Below are 18,009 nucleotides of genomic sequence, written 5' to 3' on the forward strand. Positions count from 1 at the left end.
GAGGGAGGGAGGGAGTGATGATGGTGGTGATGATGATGGTGGTGATGGGTGGGGTAGGTCTGGGTCTATCGCGGCAACTTGGGCCAGATGACCACAATGCGAGCAAGGGGTAGAGGGATAGGGCAGAGGCACTTGTCGACAGCCGGCGTAGAGAGAGGGCCTACAAGGGCTGATACCATGGGCCGCAAGAGCAAGAAGAAAGTCTACGCCGTGGCCAAGGGCTGGAAGGTCGGCGTCTTTGCCCAGCCGTGGTCCGAGGTCGAGCCGCTGGTCAAGGGCTTCCCGGGCGCACGCTTCAAGGGCTTCTCATCACACGCCGAGGCAAAGGCCTTTGTCGCTGCACATGCAAAAAGTAGTCGCGGGAGCAGCGGCGAGAGGCCTACAAGTCATGCTGCTCCTGCCAAGAAGCGGCCATCGACCCGCCCTCCGCCGACATCGGCCGCATCGGCTGCGCCGACAACGCGGAGCCAGCGCGGGCGGCAGGGCGATAGTCAGGCCAGCTCGCGCGCACGGTCACGGGAGCGCGAACAATGGCAACCTCCACCGCAGAAGCAGCAGGCGTCTGCTGCCCCCGAGCCGCCGTTCTCCGGCGTCGTGAGTGGCTCGATCGCAGACTTGCTGCTACAGGTCGGGTACAGGCCGGGGCCAAGTTGACCTGGTGTGATACGTTCACAATAAAGGGTTGGCCCTTGACGGTGCGGTCGTTCGGACGCGTTGTCGCGCGTCTCAAAGTGACACAGCGCCGACGTCTGCGCTCGCCCTTTTCACGCTCGTGGCCAGCCCGCGCGTCGTCGCCGTCGTCTTCTTTCGCGCGGAGTGGCCCTCGGCCTGCGCCACCTTGTTGACGTTCTCAGCAGCCATGAGCGCGGCGCGCGCCGCCTCAGCCTCGGCCTTGGCGTCAGCAAGCTCCTCTCGCGCCCTCTTTTCGGCGGTCGCGGCCGCCTTCTTCCGCAAGCGCCTCGCTCGTCTTGCGCGCCGCGTCGAACGTCTCATGGAACGAGCACGCGTCGGCGCCGACGACGGCCTTCCACTCGCCCACAGTAAGCACGACGTGCGACGACGCAACGCCGTCTACAACCTCCGATGCACGTAGGTACACAGAGACGTTGCCCTGCGGTATGTCTGAGTGTATGTTTGTGTGTGTATGTGGCGGGGGGGGGGGGGGGTGGCGCGAGTGCGCGAGTCGGAGACCAGCTCATATCAACTTTGACCTCGCACTTCTGGAGCTCCAGGTTCCAGGTTCTCCTTCTTGATCTCCAACCGGCGTGTACCACTACATCTACATAAAGTTGAGGACAAACTACTTGATATACGCGCAAACGCTCTCTCATACCGCCACCACCCGGGGGGAGAACAGGGTGGCCGGCTACACGGAGGTCGCCTCGAGCTGGGCCTTGCGGTCCTGGACGGCGGTGACGTGTGCGTCGTGGTCGGCGAGCTTGGCGAGCTTGGCGGCCTGTGCGGCGTCACGGTTGGCCTGAGCCTGCATCATGGCCGACTGCGAGTCGGCGATGACCTTTGCAGCATTGAGCTTGGCCTTGGCCCTCTGCATCTCGGCAACGGCCATGGCGTGCTCGACGTCGGCAGCAGCGGAGCCCTGGCGGGCAGCGAGCGCTTCGATGCGACGCTCCTCGGCGGCGGCCAGCGCAGCGTCGGTGTTCTCGCGGCGGGCAGAGAGCTCCTTGGCCCGCTCGGCCTTGGCATGCGCCGCGGCCGAGATCGACTTTTCGAACTCGAGACCGGCCTTGGCAGCCTTGAGGGCGAGCATGGCGTCGCGACGCTGGGCAGCCCCCTCCACGGCGGCCACCGACGCCGCGCGCTTAGCCTCGGCTTCCTCGTCGAGCTTGCTGGCCACCGCGGCCTTGGCAACATCGACCTGCATCGAATGCGACGCCAGCCGAGTCTTCTCCGCCGCCAGCAGCGCAGCCCGCCGCGTCTCGACCTTCTCCAGCTTGGTCGCCAGCGACGCCTCCAGCGCCGCCACACGCTCCTCGCGCGCCGCGTTGACCTCAAACTGCGCACGCACAATGTTCTCGTGCCGCGCCTTGTTCTTCTCCACCCGTGCCTCGAGGTGGCTCTACCTCCAAAAAGCGCGCGAAACGTTGATAAGTCCTGGTTCGCGCCAAAACCGTGTCCCGCACCAACCCTCCCCCGACTACACCCATGCTCCCGCCATCCAGCTCTACGCCCCGCCCATACCAGCCCCCTCATACCAATCTTCCCCACTGCCCCCTCTCTCGCACCACCACCCACCATACCCGCACCCTCGGCTGCGTCGGGAGCCCGGGACTGTGGAACAATCTACGAAGATGCGACGTGTCACTCACGCATGCGTACCTGGCGGGCGAGCTCGGCCTTCCGAAGCGAGGCTGAGAGCTCCTCAGCGAGCACCGACGGGTCCTTGGAGACCCGCGAAGGAGACCATGCCTCCAGCCGCTTCTGCACAGCTGTCTTGCCCCGTGTCGGGGACTTGGGCTCAAAGTTGACCTCGAACACAACCGACTCGGACATAATACAACCAATGAACGAACAAGCGAATCAACAAGAGTCGAGTGCCTTCGGCTGGCGACAGGCGGCGGGCAACAGGCGGCAGGCGCCCAAAGGTTCCTCAACGCTCGGCGACGTGTCATCATGATGTGGCCATTAGTCGTCCATCGACCATCACCCAAAGTTGATGCGGTGAAGGGGAACACACATGCACGGGCCTTACCCCAAGTCACTCACGATCACCTCCCCCTCCCCTTTCCTCCCCATGTGCCCGGACGGTACGGTGGTTCATTTCATACGTCGCCACTAGCCTCGAAAGCAACGCAGCGCAGTCGCATCATCGCACGAGATCCAACCTCTTGGCCCGGGCTATGCAGAGCGATCACAACGTGCCGGCCTCGAATGAGTCGTCAAAGTAGAGGCCAGCCATGCAGCGGAGAAAGTCGTCAAAGGTCAGCCTGCCCGACATGTTCTCCGTCGACGAGGCGTAGAGAATGAGATCAGAGACCTCGGCCTCGGAAGGATCGGTACCTACGTCGACCATAGCCGCCATCAGGTCGTTGTTCCCGATCGTCCCGTCGTCGCCGGCAAGCAGTGCAAAGATGGAGCGGACCTCCTTCATCTGCGCCGGCGAGAACCGCGCTCTGATCTCCTCCAGCGGCGTTGTCCCGTCATCCAGCTCTTCCAGCGAGCCTCCACCACCACCACCACCACCACCACCGTCGCCACCTCCACCAACTCCGCCACCCTTTCCGCTCCGGCCGCCTCGTCCGCGCGCCCGTCGCCCGCCACCTCCGCCACCTCCTCCACTCCCGCCAAGCCCGCCTCCATTGCTCCGCCCGCCGCTCCGCCCCGCGCTTCGCCGCCCGCTCATCCTATCTTTGTCCCCCAAGTCCGAAGAGCAGCGTACGCCTGTTCGCTCTCGGCCACCTGCTGGCACACCAGCCATATGGTTGGCGCCCGCGCAGCCGACCACCGCCCACGCAGCCACCGCCAGTGCCAGCGCCAACTCCTCACTCGCCTCGCCCTCTCCTCCCTCACCTCCCTCTTATCCTCCTTCTCCTGCGTAGGCACCATTGTGGTTGGCTATGGCTTCCATGGCCCATGCCGATGAGCATGCGTCGCGGGCAGAGCTCCTCCTCGAACTAAGCCGGTTGCGCTCCCGACTTGCCGCCGCTGATGCATACATCGCAAAACATCATGAGCCGTTGAGAGAATGTACGCCACAGAGATCTCCCATGGGAAGATGTGCCTCAAACTTCCCTCCTCTCCCTCCTCTCCCTTCCATCTATCGCCACTCATCCGTCTACGATCCAGATGCGGCTCAAGCGCCGTCGTTCATGCAGGTCGAGGCCCTCATGCTCGCCAACGAAAAGCTGAACGAACGCAACAAGGTGCTGGAAGACAAGGTGGCTAAGCTGAGTGCCGCGCATGCTGATGCAATGCTCGAGCTGGAAGTGCTCCGTGCCACCACAGGGAGATCGGCAATGAGCCAGGCCGAGTCGAGCCACAAGCCGCCGCGGGCACCGCTGGAGATCATGGCCGAGAACGTCGAGCTCGCCACACGAGTCCGCTCGCTCGCCGCAGACAACAGAGCCATGACACGGACGCTTGCCTCACTCCGCTCGCAGTACTCGACGCAGCCGCTGACGGCTCCGCGAGTGCCGCAACAGACTGTTCGGTCGCCAGCGTCGCCTGCCGTCTCGCGCGACGATGCCATCGCCGCCCTCCCGCCGCTACCCGACCGCACCTCGCTCGCCACCACGCTAGCCGCAATGTCGGACATGGTCTCGCACCTTGCCGACAAAGCCGATGCCGGATCGGTATCGGGCGACAACGACGACGGTGATGAGGCTGCGCGCGTGGCCGACCTCGCCGAGTCGTTCTCAGAGACGACCTGCGAGTGTTCGTCGTCCGACTCGGAGACATAGCAGCCTCACCGGTGTTTGGCATACGCTGCACGCAGCGCATCTACAACCGGCCGCGGGTGGCCGTCTGCGTCAAGCGCGCCAAGCGCAGAGGCAATGCCGCCGATCATGTCAGCAAACCGCTTCGACTCGAGGTACTTGACGTGGCCCTTGCCAAAGATCCATTCGAGGAGGACAACTGGGTCCTCGTGGTTCTCGTAAAGCGCTGCGATCATGTTCAGTGCCGACACGTCTTCAGCAGTGTAACCGCCGGGTGGCGGGACAATGCCCGGCGTGGCCGAGATGGTAAAGAAGAAGAACCCGAGGCCGCCGTTGGCAAAGACAGCGTCAACCGTCGCTGCCACACACGACGCCTGGTTCGCCTGAGTGTAGTTGGCGGCGGCCGGGAACGTCGTCGATGCGTTGCATCCAGCACCGCAGACCGGATAGCCAGTCTCCATGATCATCACCGGCTTGTCAGCCTGCCCGATTGTGGCAAGCACGCTGCGGGCGGCTTTGACCCGCTCGCCAACCACCGAAGCCAGGCACGGCGTCGCCACCACCATGTTGGGGTACGCGTCCATAGAGACCCAGTCGAGCATCGGCGCCCACGCCGCAATGGCATCGGTATAGAAGCCCTTGAGGTCCAGGACGGTATGAACCCACTTGGCGACGTCGGTGTGGACATTCTGGGTTACCATGGGTGGAGAGAGCGCGGTCCGCGCGGCTTCGCCGAGCTCGGCGGCGCCGGCCGCGTGCCCGGCAACGACTGCGGCCTTGAGAGTGCCGAGGAGCCGGGTGAGAAAGTCCCAGTCGCGCCACAGCGAGCCGAGGACTTGCCGACGCCGCTGGCCGGCGATCGATGCCAGATACGCCTCGTTGAGCTCGTTCTCGATTTGGTATAGGTGCACGCCCGACGCCACGTACCGCTTCGCGCAAGCGAACGACGTCATGTACATGTACGCCAGGTAGACTTCTGCGCCGATGACGTTCGGGTCGGCAATATCGTCGGCGCCGTAGTGCGGCAACGAGTTGGTGGCGCCTCCCCCAACCTGCAGCACGACGTGGGGCACGGCAGCAGCCATGTCGGCCACCCGACCATCGACCTCAGTCCACACCACGTTCGGCGAGGCAGCCCAAGCGTCGGCCAGCTCTGGACGGGCGACGACATCAGCAAGTGTGAGCGAAGTGTTGAGGCTCTTAGTCACGTTCTGCTCGATATACGCCCATGATGCGTACACCCGCCCTCCGTTGGCGCCCATGGCTTTGAGCGCCGCGTAGTCGCTCGCCGCGTGCCGAGTCGAGCCGCCGACCAGCGGGAAGACGCCACTGGGAGGAGGAGCCGGAGCGGCACATGTGGTGGTGGTAGTGGCTGCAACGAGTACCACCGCAACAAGCATGGTCATAGCGCGACGGTGGAGAAACATGGTGTGTGTGTGTGTGAAGACTCCAGACGTCACGTGTTTACCGCCACAGCGGTGGCCAGGCTTGGGCCGGTCGGTGGGTCAGGTGTGGCAGCGGCAACCGCCGGCGCAGGACTCGTACCAGAACCGACGGGCGCAGCGAGAGCAGCATTGGCCTGGGCAAGCTCGTGCTCGCGACGGAGATAGTTGGGCCGGATGAAGAACGAGAGGAGGTAAAGGACGGTCCACTCGATGACAAGGAACCAGAGCGAGTTGGTCATCTTGCGCGGCGGGTGTGGATCCTGAAGCGCGTCGAGGGCAAGGACCTGGACAAACGCCGAGCCGGTACCGATCATATACATCAGGCCGTTGGACGCCGACTCGGGGACCGGAAAAGTGACCTCGACCGCGAGCTCGAGACAGACGGGCGTCATGGCGAGGACAAAAAGCCAGAGGCGGCGGAGCAGGCGTAGAGCTCGATGACCGACATGTGCGAGAGGCGAAGGAAGAGCCACCACTGCGAGCCAAGGAGACCGGTAAGCGCGGCAATGATGATGGGCCGGAAGGCGTGGGTGGCATCAAGAACAGCACCGGCGGCAAAGGCGCCAAACAGGCCGGCACCGATGACGCACACTCCGACGTTACCGGCCTCCTCGGTGGTGAAGCCCTCGGGGAGGAGGATCTGGTTGAGAACGGTGAGGTACGACTGGAAGGCACCAAAGCCCAGGCCAAAGAGCAGCAGGATGATGAGAAAGTTGACGTTGGTGAGCAACGACTTGTAGCCCGGAGTCGCTCGCGGTTGTGTGGCCTGCTCGCCGAGCAGCGGCGCAGCCTCGAGGGCGGCAGCCTTGGTCACGGCCTTGCCCGAGTCGGCGGCGTCGGCGGCCGGCGACGGCGGCGTCGGCGGGCGGGAGCGGAAGAAGATAAAGGTGGCGAGGGCAAGGGCCGAGGTGAAGACGGCCTGGCCAAAGGTCAGATCCTTGAGTTGCGAGCCTGTCTTGACGATGGCTGGGTTCATGCCAAACGCCACGCCCGAGCCAAGCACGTTGGTGAAGGAGGCAAAGGTAGTGGCGAGAGTTCGGCGCTCCGGCTCGAACCACGAGGCCGAAAACATGGTCATGGTCGAGACGATGAAAGGCTGGCCAATGGCGGTGAGCGACTGACCCGTGATAGCCCAGATGAAGCCGTTGGGCGTGGCGCCGATCCATCGCAGCCATGTGCCTGCGGCCATAAAAGCCATGCCGATGGAGAGGCAGACATGGAGGGAGGAGACATGGAGGACATAGGCAGCAGCGAGGGTAAAGGGCGGAAAAGCCAGCATGTACGACGTGGCCATGAGATTGATCTCTGTGGTAGAGACGCCGTAGTAGAGCCGCGAGATGTCTTGCACAGCTGCGTAAGTCATCTGCAGCAGCGAGCACATCAGTCCGAGCATGCAGAAGAGGGCGAGCATGGCCCACCGTCGCGTGTACACCCTATACTCTTGCTCCCCACCGGGAACTCCATTCGCTCTCTCACCATCTTCCCTGCTCTCCACTTGCTGGACCTGCATGTCACTGCCTTGCTGCTGTGGGGCGGTGAGGGTGGTGTCGGCTGGCGTGCCTGCTGCGGCGAGTGGTGTGGCACGGGCACGCGCCCTCGGGCCACTGCCAGCCGGAAAAGGACCTGTACAGATGGCTTCTGGTCAACCGATTGAGCCAGTCCATCCAGGAGAAGCCGATTCCACTATGAAAGCCACGGCCTTCCATCCGATGGCGGCCTACATGCAGCCGATCCCGCTGCGAAAGCCAAAGCCTCTGCCGTTCGATGGCGGCCTACATGCAGCCGATCCCGCTGCGAAAGCCAAAGCCTCTGCCATTCGATGGCGGCCTACTTGCAGCCGATCCCGCTGCGAAAGCCAAAGCCTCTGCCATTCGATGGCGGCCTACATGCAGCCGATCCCGTTGCGCAAGGTCCGACTCAATGTTCGCCTCCATGATCCAATGTTCGCCTCCATGATCCAGCTCTTTGAACAGGAGAGCACACCACCTCCTGAGGCGAACAGCCACACACCCGACCCCACCACACACACACACATACACATACACATACACATACACACATACATATGGCCGGTAGAGAGGATAGCAGGATACAGCTGACAGGGGCGGCACTCTCGGGTTTGCTCTTTGCCGCCGTGGCCGCCTCGGGCGGACCCATGGCGCCGGTGGAGGGCCTGCTCTTTGGCTCGCGGACGGTCCGATCGGCTACGGCGCTTACGGACGACACCACGGCGGCACAAGTGACAGCAGGCGAGTCAACGCTTAGTCTGGCAACGACTACCGTGGCCTCTGTTCTTCCGACCGGTTCCTCGCTCTCCTTTTATCGCCCCTCGGGCGCCATCGATGGCAACGCACTCGAAGACGCACGCGCCGCACGGACAGAGGCATCGCCTGGTCTGTGTTGTGTCGGCTGGTGGCGCGCGCGCAAGGGCCTTCCGCTCACCCCCACCCTACGCGAGACTGCCGTCCTTGCGGGCCTCGCTCAGGAGCTCGACTCGGACGCTCCGCCGCCGCTGCTGGTCCTGCTGCGAACTGCCGCATCGGCCGCCATCCATGACGTCTCCTATGCCGTCTACTCGCTCGATCCGGCAACCGGCACCCCAGTCATGGTCCGTGCACCTGTCACTAACCTTGTTGACTCTTCCAACGCAGAGTACGCAGCGCTGAGCGCGTCGTCGCTCTTCCCACGCGATGCAGGCGTTGCAGGTGCCCTCGCTGCCGCCACCGCCCCGCTCGCTGCCTCGGCTGAAGCTTCGGAGACCCTCTTTTCCTCGGTCCTCCGCCATGTTGCCTCGCTCTCTGATGACCTTGTTGCCACCCATGCCTCCATCGCTGCTGTCCAGGCCGAGATCCGCGCTTTGGAAGCAGCCGCCACCCCGCCCACAGCCACCCCGCCCCCCGCAGGCCCACCCCCCGCAGGCCCGCCCCCCGCAGGCCCGCCCCCCGCAGGCCCGCCTCCATCGTACAGCACATAGCCGGCCACAACCCAAACCACAGATCAATCTGACTCACCCGGTCGTCGCCATCGGATCCGCCAGCTCCGGCGCGCGCGCCCCCCCTCCCCTCCCCTGCCGGGTCCAACCCCACCACCGCACTCCACACCATCACACTACGCTGCCACACTCATGCATGCACTCAAGGCTCTCCTCGACGAGGTCAGCGAACATGCGGCCGCAGTGGTGAGCGAGCACTTTCATGCGGCAACAGCGTCAGTACCTCTCGGCCGGGTCCTGGCGAGCTACCTGGCCCGAGCCGTGGTGGAGACCCGCGAGGCGGCAACAGACCCGCTAGTCGGCCCCACTCTCCGGCTACCCTCACAAGCGTCACTCTATGAGACAGTTAACAGGGCAGGACCGGGCCTCGACTCGCTCGCCCTGCTCCCGGTGGTGGCTCACGGCATGCCGGCTCAGCTCGTCGCGCCACAGCTCGCATCGCGCCTCGTCACCATGGTTCATGCCGCCACAGGCGGTGCGGCTGCCCCGACTGTGGATGGAAGTATGGTAGCGCATCCGCCGCGCTCATCACCGGCTGACGGCCGCATTGTCTATGCCATCGCAGGTGGTGTGGCCAAGTTTCAGGCTGTCTCGGCTCGCTCCTCTGGCCGAAAGCGCATCAAGGTCGTCGGCTTTGATGGCCTCCACCCCATGCATCGTCGTCCGTCACAGCCTTTGCCTCGACTGCTACTCTCTCTCACCGCCGTCGGCGCCGCCGCCGCAAAAGAGGTAAGGGCAAGGGTCGTGCAGCCCGCTCTCGCGAGGCGAGCTCCCGCGCCTCGGGCTCCAACTCGGACTGTGCAAAGTCTGGTCGCGGCCAGACACCATCACGCTCGCGGCCAGCGTCCTCCAACGGGAGCGCGGACTCCGACTCGCCATCCGGCTCGCAGAGCTCGGGAAAGAGTGATGCCACTGCAAGAGAGGCATCCCACCTCAACGTGAGCGGGAGCGAGACCGCCCGGATGCGCCGCTCACGATCGCGGCGAGCCACCGTCTCGGATGCACCACCCTCGCTGCGATCAGTCAAGTCGGTGTTTTCGGCCGCTGCCGCTGCCGCTGCCGCTGCTGCCCGCCACCGCAAGCGGCCTGCAGGTGACGACTCGGTGGCGGGCCTGGCCGGCACCGATGCCGCTCGCGGCAACGAGCCGGGTGCCGGTCATCGCGTGGCTGGCGACTGTACTGACCGCCAGGAGGCTTCGGACGGCTCCGGCTCGTCGTCGGCTGCCAAGAAGCGGGCTCGCCGCCGCCCACGCCGTGGGCGTCGCTCACCGCGCCGCCGCCGCCGTGGGTCAGCGTCGCACGGCGCTGACTCGTCGTCGCCAGCCACCCTATCTGCGTCATCATCGTCGTCGTGGTCGACTTCGTCGCTCGACGAGCTCGAGTCAACGCTCACTCTCCTCCGCTCGGGCACTGATCTTGGCGAAATACTGGGAGATGGCGCTAACCATGATAGCGCTTCGGGGGACAAGACCGGCCGCCGACGGACATATGTGCTCTGCTTTGTCGTCGCCACTGCGCGGGATGTCTCGCGCTCTGCAAGTCGCTGCGTGCCGCACACCCTGCTTACTTCGCCATCGCTCGGCAGCCTACGCAACGCGCTTGTCGATGCCCTCGTTGCCACCCGCCTCCGTGCTGGCATCTCCGGCAAGGTCCACGCTGCGTTTTGCGATGCGCTTGAGGCCTCACTCCGCAACCCCAAGCAGGAGCTTACCGTCCCGCAGGGCTTCCTCTCCTACGAGGTCATTGTCCGAGCGTATGGACCCGACGCGACGCCAGCACAGCTATTCCGTGACGCATTGCAAGCAGCCGAGCCAATGGTCATGCGGGCCGAGCCATCGCGATTCGACGCTCACATCGCCGTCGGTGTCTACGGCACCGCTGCCAGTATGCTCGGTGTTGCGGTGGCGGTTGTGTGGCGGGCGCAGGCGCAAGCAGCGGCAGTGGCCAAGGCCCGGCTGGGTGGCTTGCTCGATCACAACGATAACCTCGACCCATTGCGTCTCGAGCATGTGCTCCAGGTCCGAGTCTCAGAATACCGCTCACTCGCGGCATCGCGCCAGGTCTGGTCATCAACGCTGGCGTCGTCGGTCCGTGACGCGTACGCCGACCTGTTCCACGGGCCTGGCGGAGCTGACAGAGCCGCCGTTGACGTGGCAAGCAATCCTGCACGAAGCGTCAATCTGGTGCCGCCGCGCGGGCTCTCGTGGGTCCGCCATATTATCTGTTCGTTTGCCGGCTGGCCGCTCTCGGCACTTGCCGCCTTTGTTGCCTCGCATCCGTTTTGGGACACGGATCTGGGCCCTGCTCCGGTTGTGCGACGTGCTCTGGTTGTTTTTCCGGCTGTGCTCGACGGCCATCGTGTGGCGCGCGAAAACACGTCCCAGAGCAGCCGCGAGCAGAGCGCAGAGCTCTCGGTGGTGATGGCTGTCGCCTGGCGAGCGGCCGACGCCGCAGGCATGCGCACCGTCCTCCCTGTAGGTGAGGATGAGCGTGAGGTTGTCTTTGCGCCTGATGCCGCCACAGGCACGGCGCTGAAGCAGCTTGAGCAGCGGGCTCGGACGCCCGGCTCGCACCCAGCACCACGGGCCTCGACCGCGGCTGCCACTGCATTCGGCGTCGATGCCGCCGCGCTTTCGTCGTTCTCGCAGCACCTGCTCGCGCCTGTCCTTGTCCGGCCCGGAGTGTATCTGGGGTCGGAGATTGCGGCGGCATCGCGCGGGGTGCTCGACGTGCTTGGCGTGAGCCACGTCGTGTGGGACGTGCCGCGCGAGCGAGCGTCTGGCACGTCACGCCCGCTCCACGAGCTCAGCTTTGCCGCCCATAATCTGGCGCTGGCGACCAAGATTGCTCTCACCGCAGCCTTTGTCCGTCGCGCCACGGCCAGTTCGCCGAATGCGCGTGTTCTCGTGGCCGGCGTCACCGGTCTCGAGTCGGCAGCCGCGCTCTGTGCCGGCCTGCTCCTCGAGCTGGACAAGGTCGACCCAAAGAGTGCGCTCGCCACGATACAGCAGATCCAGCCGGGAATGGAGCTCTCGCGGGAGCTTGTCCACGAGCTGCTCACTTACAACCGGAGCAAGTAACACATGCCTGAATCACTCTTGGCCCACCCCGCCCCACCCCGCCCTACCCCGTACCCGCTGCTCTGCAATGTGTCTATGCTTCACTTCTCGTGCTTCCACAAGCCGTCGCCGAGAAAGGTGACGGAGATGATGGCCACGCCGGTCTTCTCGGCGCGGATGGTATCAGCAGAGAGCTCCATCTTGCCGACAGCAATAGGCTGCGACTTGCCCTCGACGTGAATGACGACAGGTGTGCCAGCGGGAATGTCGCCCTCGATGGACCCGCCCTCCGAGGTGAGGCCTGGGGCCATGATGTTGGCGCCTTTGAGCGCAGCGCGGATGGTGCCCTTGTCGACCGTCACCGACTTCATCATGCCCGGATACTGCATGGCGACACGAAGCGTCGGGAAGATGAGGTCGTTCTTTGGCTGAACAAAGAGAATCTCATCGCGGACCGAGTACAGCGTCCCGCGCGGGTTCTGGCACTTGATCGAGTACACAGGCGTGCCCTTCTTGGGCACCATCTCGTCGATGATCTGCGCCAGCGCCGGATACTGCTCCACAACAGACGCCTTGAGCCCACGCACAGCAGACGACTTGAGCTGCGTGCTCGAGCCCACCTGAATCCTATCCCCATACACGCCACCATCCCCCCATGAGTCACCCCCTTCCTCCCTCCCCCCCCCCCCCTCCGCTCCCCTCCTCAGCCATCAACGCCATCATCGCCCCAAACCCCCACCCCCCCACCCCCCCTTCCCTTCCCCTCTCCCTTTCCCCTTTCCCTTGCAAAACCACCCCACGTCTTCGTACTTCTTGAACATGGCCGGTGTAGAGGCAGAGAGGGGACAAGTGAGGCTCCGCTGTCGTCACCGTCTCCGTCACCCGTCTCCTGCGGCAAGTCGCGTCACCCGTCTCCTGCGGCAAGTCGGGCATGACCCATTCGAGTGCACATGGTGCATGGCTATGGGATCTGGGCTAAAGCATAAGAATGGAGGTCATCCACTCAAGCAGGCAATTTATCACACACTCTTTGTCGCGTTACGGACCGCCCCGGCTTTGATGTGACTAGGCGTCGTCACGAATGAGGTGCTTGCGGACAAAGGCCTTGATGTCGACGAGCTCGAGGTCGCAGAGCGAGTGGCCCATGCCCTCATAGGTCTCAAAGGTGAGCGGCAGATTGAGCGAGGTGAGCAGATCGGCGGTCGCCTTACCCCACTCGTACTTGACCACCATATCAAAGTCGCCGTGGCCGTGGAAGAGCGGGGTGCGGAGCGACGAGTCGGCGGCGACCGAGTCGTCGACGCTGGGGATGCCGTGGTCGTCAAACGAGCGCGGGAGATAGGCCGAGAGGGCGATGAAGGCACCGATCTTGGGCACTTTGCCCGAGAGCATAACATGGAGGGTGACGACACCCCCCTGAGAGAAGCCCATCAGGCCGACATTCTCCCAGCCGACCTTCTCGGCCTCAGCCTCCATGAGCGGGACGATGGCGGCGGCAGCAGCATCGAGGCCTTCGATGTCGATCTTGTCGTCAGCTCCGAGACCGTAGATGTCGTACCATGACGGACAGCGAGCACCACCGTTGATGGTCACCGGCTGGTTCGGTGCCGTGGGAAGGATGACGTGCAGGCCCGGAAAGGCCGCCGCAAGCTGTCGCCCAGGAGGCGCCCACCCGCGGGCGGAGTCGCCCAGTCCGTGGACAATAAACAGCGAAGCGCGGTGCTCACCAGACGACGAGCTCGGGTACCGCAGCAGCTCGGCAAGCTCAAGCGGATCAGCAGCCATAGTGGTCGGGAATGGAGAAGTGCACAAGCTCGTCGACTCGCAGACTGTAAACACGTGTGCGACGAGGACGAGGCAAACGACCGCAAGCCCGAGCACACTCGGCCCGCCAACTCGCCTTGCGCACAGCGAGGGCAGCTTGAAACGATGAAAGGGCGACAAGTAGGAACAAGAGAGAGGAGCTCGTGAGAAGCCACGCCCCGCCCTAAGCAAGATGCCGATCGGTAAGCTGCAACACCGGGCCAACAACGCATCTTGGTGACGGTAGGTTTACATGGTCGGATCCCACGGCGCAAGAACATAGCCGATCTTACTAGCGCAAGCCGCCGGAGAGTACGGAGGGAGCGGTGTAGGGTCTGAGACGAGCGCGACAAGCTGGGCGGCGATCTCCACCGACTCGCGGTCCTCGCGCGCCTTGACCGGGTCCTCCGGTCCGCCGGCCAGGATCGGGTTGAGCAGCGTGTCGAGAGCCACGACAATGTCCTCCCACTTGGTTCCAGCCTCGACGCCAAGAACAGCCATCTCCTGCAGGCCATACGCAACCAGTCCGTGCAGATGGTACCAGGTTCCCCACTTCTCGGTCACCTTGTCACGCCGCAGTACAATGAGCGCATCGTGGATGGCCGGAATGTAGGTCGAGATCCACACGGTCTTGTTGGCCACAAACCAGTCGGGCGAAAAGTCAACGCCGTCCTTGTCGACGTTCTTCATGTACCGGCCGAGCAGCCGGAACACGTTGTGCGAGATGAGGGCAGCGCAAAAGGCATCCTTTGGCGAGGTAGTGCCCGGCGAGCACGCCTCAAGCGCCATCGCATACGTCTCGCCCGGTGTCATGGTCTGACTGGCGGCCTTGTTGGCAGCCGCCACCATCGCCATGGCAAACGCCTTCTCCTCGGCCCAAAACGGAACGCTCCATCGCTCGTACGCCGGCTGCTGAAAGGTGGCATTGACGCCCGGGAACCGCTCGCCAGCATAGACCGAGAGCCACACCAGCAGCAGATCCCAGGCCTCGAGATCGTGGTCCTTGACCTCTGCCGCAAGATCAAACTTGGCCTGGCTCCCCACCAAGCATCGCGCAAACGACGTAGTGTTGAGCTGCGGAGGCGCAGGCGGTGCATTCACAGAATGAGCACCAGCCCGATGCTGATGATGAAGTCCAGCGGGACGATGACCTGCAGGATGAAGCCTCGCAGGGGTTGTTGTACGGACAGCCGCCGAGACCAGGGGAGGCACCATCAGAACCACCGCGACCCCAACCACAACCATAGACAGATAAGCCAAGGACATGTTCATCCGCTCCAACTGCGTACGTACTCGTCCAGGCGAGAGGAGCGTGTGGGTGGGTGGCTGGATGGGTTGGGGTGGGTGGCGGTGGGTGGGCAGAAGCAGACGGCTGCGTGTCGCTGTTGCTGCCGCCGGTAAAGGGAACAGAGTCAGCACACTCCACTTTCCCTCGACCGCCACCCTCGCTGCCTGTAGCACAGGAGAGGTGAAATATGGCCATGGTGCGGATGGAAAAGGCATACCAAGGGAGAACAGGTGGCAGAGTGGGCGGGCGGCGCATGGTGCGGCTGCCGGGCAGCGAGGGGCGGGACAGGCTCACCGCTCGCCCGGTCAGGAGGCTCCGGGCTCATCCGGATGGCAAGTACAAGGGTGATGGCGCTCGCATTATCGGTGCATCGGTGCTGCAGCTGCTCAACTCGGCAACATGGAAGCTGGCCCTTCCGCACTCGGCTACCGCACTGTACACTCTGGACGGCCGCCGACTCATCGACAAGCAGGCTGGCGACGAGTCGGGAGCGCGCGTGCGCAGGCGGCGAGACCTGCATCGAGATCTGCGCCCACGCCCACCTCCAGGACCGGTTGTGGCTCTTCATGATCTGCCTAACGATACCCATGTTCTCGTGGCGACTCTCTCGCGCAAGTCGGTGGGCCCTGTCCACCGCCGCCAGGCTCCCGCGCACGCCGGCGAGGCCGGCACCGGGGGGAACAAGTGTGCTGCCCCGTCGGCCCGGCTGGAGCCGCGCAAGGCCATCACGCTTCAGGCCGTGCCCAACGGCGCTCCACCGCAGATCAAGCCAGCCCGGATCTGCGGTCAAGAAGTAGAGGCGCTGCTCGACGATGCCACCCGCAAGCTCAAGCTCCCGCGCCGGGCCGCGCGGTTCTTCACCGCAGACGGCAAGCCTCTCGTTCCAGCGGCACTGGCTGACTTGGACCACGGCGCCTCGGTGGTGGTCTCGTGCGGCGAACCGTTCCATACGTTTGGCACCGTTGTTGCGAGCTCGTCGGTCAAGCCGATCAGCCCGTCGTCGCCGCTCCTCGTCCCGCCTGTCCCACACTACACGGTCCGCGCCAACACGACAGGTATGCACGGTCGCCGCGAGCGCGTGGCTCGCATCACTGCAACACACCCGGTCAAGTTCCTTGATCTTGCCACCCAGAGCCTGGAACTCATGACTGCGGCACGGACTGTGTATCTTCCCAGCGGCGAGAAGCTGTTCGACCAGGAAACGAGTGTCGAAGACTTTGAGGCCGCCCTTGAGCGGGTGGCAGATACAGACGAGCTGGTTGTCGCCACCGGTGAGCCGTTTGTTCCCAAAAACGCGCCGCAAAAGTCAGGCAACCCCGCTCTGCGCCGCATCACGCCGCTCTCGCCCGACTCGACCCTTGTTCGCTCGAGTGCGCCGCACTTTGACGCCATGCGCAACGGCTATCCCGGGCGGTCGGTCCGTGTTGCTGGACTCAATCTGGATTCCATGCTGGAGATGGCAACCCGGCGGCTGGCGCTGCCGTCGGCGGCACGGCGGGCATTTCTGGTCAACGGCACCGAGATTGTGGGCGATGCTGCGGCTGCAACGCCGTCTGATCCTGCCGAGGCGGCGAGCCCGCAGAGCAGCAAGGCTCGCAAGACCGTCAGCTACGCCGAGGCCGAACGAGGAAGTCAAGTCTTGATCTCGATGGGCGAGCCGTGGCATGCTCCCGATGACGACTCGACCATCCTGTTGACGGCTGCCCCGCCGTTGACGCTTGACTCGAGCCTGGTAAGCGGCGGGAGGCCCAAAACAGTTGTTGTTCTTGCCACCGTCAACTACGGACCCGCCAAGGCCAAGGCAGTGCGCCTCGCAGCACGGACCGTGCGTGAGCTGCTGACTCTCGCCACTGAGCGGCTTGGCCTCCCTCGCGCCGCTGTCCGGGCCTACGAGGTCGGATCGGGCTTTGAGCTGGTCGACAAAGAATCGCCGATTCCGCCCAAGCCTGTAGACGGCAAAGACTTGGACAAGTGGCAGACCACCGTGGTGTCTGTCCAGGCCAAGCGCGAGCGGGAGGTCCCGCTCGATCATCTCCCGCATCTCACTCGGGTCACCATCTCGCTCGGCGAGCCGTACTGCGAGCCTGGCAAGCCGCGTCGGCGGAGTAGTCGCATGGTTCAACGAGAGCTGGCCATCACCCTCGCCACCCGACCCAAGACCCGCGTCCGCGTCTTTTCCACCTTGAGCGCCATCCGCAATGGCGCCCGCGGCGCCCTGGTCGTGGCCGGCTCGCTCGACGAGCTCCTGGACGATGGCACTGAAGCGCTGGGCCTTGCGCGTCCAGCCGTCCGGGTCTACGATGTCAACGGTTCACGTGTTACTGACTTTGCGGCAATTGTCGGTGATGCACAGCTGGTCCTCACTCCAGCCAACGTTGCCCTGCGCCCAGACACGGCGCCCCGCGCCGCGCGCAAGCCATCACGCCGCGCACCTCCCTTGGGAGGCAGGGCTGGCACCGGCTCGGACGTCGGTGATGACGCTACCACTGACGATGCTGCTGCTGCTAGCAGCGAGGCCGAGTCGAGCGACCCACGACGCCGATCTTCATCACCGAGTAGCATCCCGTCTTGCCCTGTCGTCGTCTCCACTCACCAGCCGACATGCCCGAGCCATGCCGTGGACAAGAATGTATCCTTGGCCATATCCATATCCATAGCCATACAAATTGCGGCTGAATTGTGCTCTCTCATACCCATCCCTTAGGCCCGCACAACCCTACCCCAGACCAGCAAAGGCCAGCTAATGTGCAAGCGCACGCATCCGGTGACTGACCAGCGACAGCGTGGCGACACGATCTCAAACTGGCTCACCGCCCACCCCCTCCCCCCCACACCCCCACACCCCCACACCCACACCCACCCAACTCACCTTCTCTGACACTGACGAAGTCGGGCATTCGATGGACGGCGGCAATGGTAGGAGCAGCGGGACCGGAACCGGTGGAAGCGGGCGTGCGAGCTCGGTCCTGTCCACGGCGGTAAAGGTGGGTGCGGCGGTGGCGGCGGTGGCGGTGTCTCTGGCGGCGGT

General features: G+C 64.4%; 12 protein-coding genes across 13 annotated transcripts; 5 read left to right on the forward strand and 7 right to left on the reverse strand.

Annotated features, from left to right (window-relative positions):
- On the forward strand, positions 1 to 1,916 carry AMSG_04861. 2 transcript variants are annotated; one of them, XM_013903076.1, is made up of 2 exons: positions 1 to 1,128; positions 1,233 to 1,916. In XM_013903076.1, exon 1 carries the CDS (start codon positions 88 to 90, stop codon positions 652 to 654), a length of 567 nt encoding a protein of 188 aa, XP_013758530.1. In that variant the 5' UTR covers positions 1 to 87; the 3' UTR covers positions 655 to 1,128; positions 1,233 to 1,916. The 2 variants fall into 2 exon arrangements, with proteins under 2 accessions (XP_013758530.1, XP_013758529.1); XM_013903075.1 differs by having other exon boundaries at positions 1 to 1,116.
- AMSG_04862 (uncharacterized protein) lies at positions 1,192 to 2,554 on the reverse strand. The gene is made up of 2 exons (XM_013903077.1): positions 2,338 to 2,554; positions 1,192 to 2,077 (listed from the first exon to the last, which is right to left on the reverse strand). The coding sequence occupies exons 1-2, from the start codon at positions 2,509 to 2,511 to the stop codon at positions 1,367 to 1,369; spliced, it is 885 nt and encodes a 294-aa protein (XP_013758531.1). The 5' UTR covers positions 2,512 to 2,554; the 3' UTR covers positions 1,192 to 1,366.
- A 204-nt stretch (positions 2,555 to 2,758) lies between these two features.
- Positions 2,759 to 3,363, reverse strand: AMSG_04863 (uncharacterized protein; the record flags this gene model as incomplete). Its single annotated transcript, XM_013903078.1, has 1 exon — positions 2,759 to 3,363. A coding segment is annotated over one exon (494 nt), but the record flags the coding sequence as incomplete, so codon positions are not given.
- A 330-nt stretch (positions 3,364 to 3,693) lies between these two features.
- Positions 3,694 to 5,821, reverse strand: AMSG_04865 (uncharacterized protein; the record flags this gene model as incomplete). The annotated part of the gene is made up of 1 exon (XM_013903080.1): positions 3,694 to 5,821. The coding sequence occupies one exon, from the start codon at positions 5,819 to 5,821 to the stop codon at positions 4,424 to 4,426; it is 1,398 nt and encodes a 465-aa protein (XP_013758534.1). The 3' UTR covers positions 3,694 to 4,423.
- Positions 3,806 to 4,614, forward strand: AMSG_04864 (uncharacterized protein). Its single transcript, XM_013903079.1, has one exon. The coding sequence runs from the start codon at positions 3,828 to 3,830 to the stop codon at positions 4,416 to 4,418; it is 591 nt and encodes a 196-aa protein (XP_013758533.1). The 5' UTR covers positions 3,806 to 3,827; the 3' UTR covers positions 4,419 to 4,614.
- A 29-nt stretch (positions 5,822 to 5,850) lies between the features above and the next one.
- Positions 5,851 to 7,381, reverse strand: AMSG_04866 (uncharacterized protein; the record flags this gene model as incomplete). The annotated part of the gene is made up of 2 exons (XM_013903081.1): positions 6,282 to 7,381; positions 5,851 to 6,210 (listed from the first exon to the last, which is right to left on the reverse strand). Exons 1-2 carry the CDS (start codon positions 7,347 to 7,349, stop codon positions 5,851 to 5,853), a joined length of 1,428 nt encoding a protein of 475 aa, XP_013758535.1. The 5' UTR covers positions 7,350 to 7,381.
- A 487-nt stretch (positions 7,382 to 7,868) lies between these two features.
- Positions 7,869 to 8,813, forward strand: AMSG_04867 (uncharacterized protein; the record flags this gene model as incomplete). The annotated part of the gene is made up of 1 exon (XM_013903082.1): positions 7,869 to 8,813. The coding sequence occupies exon 1, from the start codon at positions 7,905 to 7,907 to the stop codon at positions 8,811 to 8,813; it is 909 nt and encodes a 302-aa protein (XP_013758536.1). The 5' UTR covers positions 7,869 to 7,904.
- Positions 8,814 to 8,963: 150 nt separating this feature from the next.
- On the forward strand, positions 8,964 to 11,911 carry AMSG_04868 (uncharacterized protein; the record flags this gene model as incomplete). Its single annotated transcript, XM_013903083.1, has 2 exons — positions 8,964 to 9,492; positions 9,561 to 11,911. The coding sequence occupies 2 exons, from the start codon at positions 8,964 to 8,966 to the stop codon at positions 11,909 to 11,911; spliced, it is 2,880 nt and encodes a 959-aa protein (XP_013758537.1).
- Positions 11,912 to 11,972: 61 nt separating this feature from the next.
- Positions 11,973 to 12,740, reverse strand: AMSG_04869 (translation machinery-associated protein 20). The gene is made up of 2 exons (XM_013903084.1): positions 12,701 to 12,740; positions 11,973 to 12,517 (listed from the first exon to the last, which is right to left on the reverse strand). Exons 1-2 carry the CDS (start codon positions 12,709 to 12,711, stop codon positions 11,992 to 11,994), a joined length of 537 nt encoding a protein of 178 aa, XP_013758538.1. The 5' UTR covers positions 12,712 to 12,740; the 3' UTR covers positions 11,973 to 11,991.
- Positions 12,741 to 12,891: 151 nt separating this feature from the next.
- AMSG_04870 (lysophospholipase) lies at positions 12,892 to 13,692 on the reverse strand. Its single transcript, XM_013903085.1, has one exon. It carries the CDS (start codon positions 13,673 to 13,675, stop codon positions 12,956 to 12,958), a length of 720 nt encoding a protein of 239 aa, XP_013758539.1. The 5' UTR covers positions 13,676 to 13,692; the 3' UTR covers positions 12,892 to 12,955.
- A 250-nt stretch (positions 13,693 to 13,942) lies between these two features.
- AMSG_04871 (uncharacterized protein) lies at positions 13,943 to 14,938 on the reverse strand (the record flags this gene model as incomplete). Its single annotated transcript, XM_013903086.1, has 2 exons — positions 13,943 to 14,815; positions 14,882 to 14,938. The coding sequence occupies 2 exons, from the start codon at positions 14,936 to 14,938 to the stop codon at positions 13,943 to 13,945; spliced, it is 930 nt and encodes a 309-aa protein (XP_013758540.1).
- A 19-nt stretch (positions 14,939 to 14,957) lies between these two features.
- On the forward strand, positions 14,958 to 17,456 carry AMSG_11829 (uncharacterized protein; the record flags this gene model as incomplete). The annotated part of the gene is made up of 3 exons (XM_013903210.1): positions 14,958 to 14,978; positions 15,259 to 17,319; positions 17,430 to 17,456. 3 exons carry the CDS (start codon positions 14,958 to 14,960, stop codon positions 17,454 to 17,456), a joined length of 2,109 nt encoding a protein of 702 aa, XP_013758664.1.
- Between the last annotated feature and the right edge of the window lie 553 nt (positions 17,457 to 18,009).

Source organism: Thecamonas trahens, assembly GCF_000142905.1.
Source record: "Thecamonas trahens ATCC 50062 unplaced genomic scaffold supercont1.19, whole genome shotgun sequence".
In the NCBI taxonomy this organism is placed as follows: domain Eukaryota; order Apusomonadida; family Apusomonadidae; genus Thecamonas; species Thecamonas trahens.

What these genes read in the sequence shown, in the direction of transcription:
- AMSG_04861 (XM_013903076.1), top strand. Translation starts at nt 88, where the DNA reads ATGACCACAATGCGAGCAAGGGGTAGAGGGATAGGGCAGAGGCACTTG.
- AMSG_04862 (XM_013903077.1), bottom strand. Translation starts at nt 2,511, where the DNA reads ATGTCCGAGTCGGTTGTGTTCGAGGTCAACTTTGAGCCCAAGTCCCCG. An exon ending in AGGCCGAGCTCGCCCGCCAG is followed by an intron (nt 2,078 to 2,337) that starts GTACGCATGCGT and finishes TTTTGGAGGTAG; the next exon opens with AGCCACCTCGAGGCACGGGT.
- AMSG_04864 (XM_013903079.1), top strand. Translation starts at nt 3,828, where the DNA reads ATGCAGGTCGAGGCCCTCATGCTCGCCAACGAAAAGCTGAACGAACGC.
- AMSG_04870 (XM_013903085.1), bottom strand. Translation starts at nt 13,675, where the DNA reads ATGGCTGCTGATCCGCTTGAGCTTGCCGAGCTGCTGCGGTACCCGAGC.